Below are 3,533 nucleotides of genomic sequence, written 5' to 3'. Positions count from 1 at the left end.
TAATTCTTCAACTTTATAACCTTCCCCTGCTTCCTATACTCCTGCATTTTCTGTGTTCCTCAAACACCTTAGCCCTATCCTCTTTCAAGTACTTACACTCACCTAGATTGCCCATTTCTGGAATCTTTACATGACATGCTCTTTTTTATTATGCAGGACTTATTTTACAGAACCCATCACACTAGCCTAAAAAAATTTTTTTAATTAAAATAATAAATACACATACCCTGCAATTTTCTAGAAATTACTGATATATTTGCCCATGTGCAAAATAACATAGAAGCCATGTAATTTATTGTAGTATCGCTAGAAATAACAAAACATTACAAACAACCTAAATGTCAATTAGATAGCCAATTAGCACTCTTATAATGATTGTGATTAACATAGTGATGTTCAGCCAAACTGAATGTATAATTCTTCTCAGGTAACAATGTCTTCTTAACAGCATTTTAAATTTAGTGGGCAGAAGAACACACGAATTTTACAGACCTTGTAGTCAGGTTGGGAAAATTTGCAGGTAACGGAAGTTTTGTTTAATATCCAATGTGAATGATGACTCCTATAATGAAGGATCCGAAGTGAAAGACCTTGAGATTAATTAACAATATCTAGCTATTACAGGAGATCTATTTCATAGTAGACAGGGGCATCATGTTCCTTTTTCTAATTATTTCATCAATGCCTAAATGGACAGGACTAAGACCAACTGACTGACCAACTGCTCTGAAGAAGAAAGAGAGAAAGATTGTAATATTCACAGATTGCAATAAGTGTTCTAAGTATAAGAAAAAAATCAGGTACGTGTCACTGGCATAAAACTAGGTTAAAAAGAAAAAAAAACCAAACCCATTGCCATGGAGTTGATTCTGACTCATAGTGACCCTATACGACAGAGTAGAAATACCCCATACAGTTTCCAAGGAGTGCCTGGTGGATTCGAACTACTGACCTTTTGGTTTCCGGTCATAGCACTTAACTCCTACGCCACTAGGTTAGGATCAGTTTAAAAGGGTGAAGGTGTTATTTGGTAAACTAGGCTGGACAAACGATTATAAAGAGCTTCTTCTTGGAGTTACAAGCAGTGACTGGAAAAGCCAACATCTTTCCTGGTGTTGCAAAACTTGAACAAGAATGATCTGATTTGAATTGAGAATTTAAGTGAGTTCAGAACTTGAAGGGAAACTACAACTTTATTTTTCCCTCCCCCAAACATTCCTTTAAAAAGGATTATGGTGGACCGAAAATGTTGAGGAGTAGGAAGGAATTCTGGTGAAGGAAGGGCTGATGGTTATATTTCAAGGCATGTCACTAGATCTTTTGTGATTGACCTATATTCCTGTCCTTACTGATCTTATCTTGAGTAGTTACAGATGATGTTTCTTACCAAGTATCCACGTCCTGATTTCTGGGAGCTCTAGAGTAACCCACTGAGTATCTTATTCTGATCCAACTCATGGGAATAAAACATTAGCCAAATATTGTGTGCGAAATAGGCAGGGTCAAGAGAGGGCAACAGGCCAACTAATTGGAGAGTCTGTACGTCTTTCTAACCAGTGGTTACTGAGCTAGCCTTGCAACCTATTTTCCCTAGTCTCAGATTTGCCATGGAGCCCTGGACTCCTCAAGTGTGAACCTGTTCTGATGTGATAAATCGTTCTGATGCTTCATGATTTCTTTAAAGGAGGTTTTGTTGATTTTATAAGTGGACACATAATAACTCAAGGTGAGACCATTACTGACCCACACTAGTTGGGAGAAAAGCATGATATATTCAGGTTAAGATTCATTTACTAAATAGTTCAAAACCATATTCTCATTATGCAACAGTCATAATTATTTTTTATTCTTTTACATTTCTATCTCTCTTTTCATCTACAGCAATAGAGAAGAACAGGATGAGGGAGGATAATCAGAGCAGTGTGTCCGAATTCCTCCTCCTAGGGCTCCCCATCCAGCTGGAGCAGCAGGGCACATTCTTTGCCTTGTTCCTGGGCATATACCTCACCACAGTGCTGGGAAACCTGCTCATCATACTGCTTATCAGACTAGACTCTCACCTCCACACCCCCATGTACTTCTTTCTCAGCCACTTGGCTTTCACTGATGTCTCTTTCTCATCAGTCATAGCCCCAAAGATGCTGATGAACATGCAGACACAAAGTCAATCTATCTCATACATGGGGTGCATTTCCCAGGTCTATTTTTTCTTATTCTTTGGAGATATTGACAGCTTACTTCTTACCTCCATGGCCTATGACAGGTACGTGGCCATTTGTCACCCCCTTCGCTATACCACCATCATGAGTCAGAGCCTGTGTTTCATGCTAGTAATTTTGTCGTGGGCCCACTCCTTTGCCTATGCATTATTGCACACCCTGCTCCTGGCCCATCTCTCTTTCTGTGGAGACAATACTCTCCCTCACTTCTTCTGTGACCTCTCTGCCTTACTTAAGCTGTCCACCTCAGACACGTCAACTAATGAGCTGGTTATCCTCACTCTGGGGGTTGTGGTCATTACCAGCCCACTCATATGCATCCTGGTCTCTTATGGCCGCATTGTGTCCACCATCCTGAGAGTCCACTTAACCAAGGGGATCGGCAAAGCCTTGTCCACTTGTGGCTCCCACCTCTCTGTCGTGTCTCTGTATTATGGGGCAATTATTGGACTCTACTTTTTCCCCTCATCCAGTGCCTCCAATGACAAGAATGTCATTGTGGCTGTATTGTACACTCTGGTCACTCCCATGCTAAATCCCTTTATCTACAGTCTGAGAAACCGGGACATGAAAGGAGCTCTGGGAAATATACTCAGTAGAAGAACGTTTTTGTCACAATAGACAATATTTTCTCTATTAATTTGATACAAGTTTTATTCCCTGAGTAGCTTTTTCTTGGTGAATCTTGAAGGGGCACTCTTCCTTCATCTTCTCTGTTTCAGCTTGGACTTAGTTTCTTCTCTATTTAGTTTCTTTTTTTTTCTTTGGAGAGTTTATTAAAATATGTACCTGGACAACTATCCTTTCCTAGACATTTTTTTCTATTTTCATGTGGTATGCCTTGTCCTATAAGCATTTTAAATTTTTATTAGTCCCAGCTTTCAATCTTTTTTTCTTTTTGATAATTATAGTCTTCATGTAGCAAAGCTTTTCCCTTCTCAAGATAACAAAAGTATTTTTTTAGTAGTTTCATTATTTTATTTTCGTGTTTCTTAATACATTTGCAATTTATTTTTGTGAATGACATTAATTGGAGATCTAGTGTTACTTTTATCTTAATTTCATATTCATCACTCAAATTTTGATTTTTCATTGTGTTCATAGAGTAACGATTATATGATATGTCACTTTTTTCTCCCTTAGATTGGATGACAAATTGAAATGAGATGGTTCTCCACAAAAGGCCATGACAATGGTCCAGACAGGACTGGTACAGGCCCCAGGTGGTGAACACAATCTTGATTGGAGCCCTCTGTATCCTAGGATGTCCAACTGGGTGTGAGGAATGGCAGTTAGGGTAGAGATTGTAAAGTG

The 3,533-nt window shown here is 38.9% G+C and overlaps 1 protein-coding gene across 1 annotated transcript; it reads left to right on the top strand.

Moving 5' to 3' along the window:
* Window positions 1-1,159: 1,159 nt before the first annotated feature.
* LOC135232447 (olfactory receptor 1J21-like) lies at window positions 1,160-2,972 on the top strand. The gene has a single exon (XM_064291486.1). It carries the CDS (start codon window positions 1,899-1,901, stop codon window positions 2,838-2,840), a length of 942 nt encoding a protein of 313 aa, XP_064147556.1. The 5' UTR covers window positions 1,160-1,898; the 3' UTR covers window positions 2,841-2,972.
* Window positions 2,973-3,533: the final 561 nt, after the last annotated feature.

Source organism: Loxodonta africana, chromosome 9 (genome assembly GCF_030014295.1).
Source record: "Loxodonta africana isolate mLoxAfr1 chromosome 9, mLoxAfr1.hap2, whole genome shotgun sequence".
NCBI classification, from domain to species: domain Eukaryota; kingdom Metazoa; phylum Chordata; class Mammalia; order Proboscidea; family Elephantidae; genus Loxodonta; species Loxodonta africana.
The sequence above is the reverse complement of the archived record's forward strand: the minus strand, read 5'-3'. Positions and strand labels throughout refer to the sequence as shown.

Coding starts and splice junctions, on each gene's coding strand:
- LOC135232447 (XM_064291486.1), top strand. CDS start 1,899: ATGAGGGAGGATAATCAGAGCAGTGTGTCCGAATTCCTCCTCCTAGGG.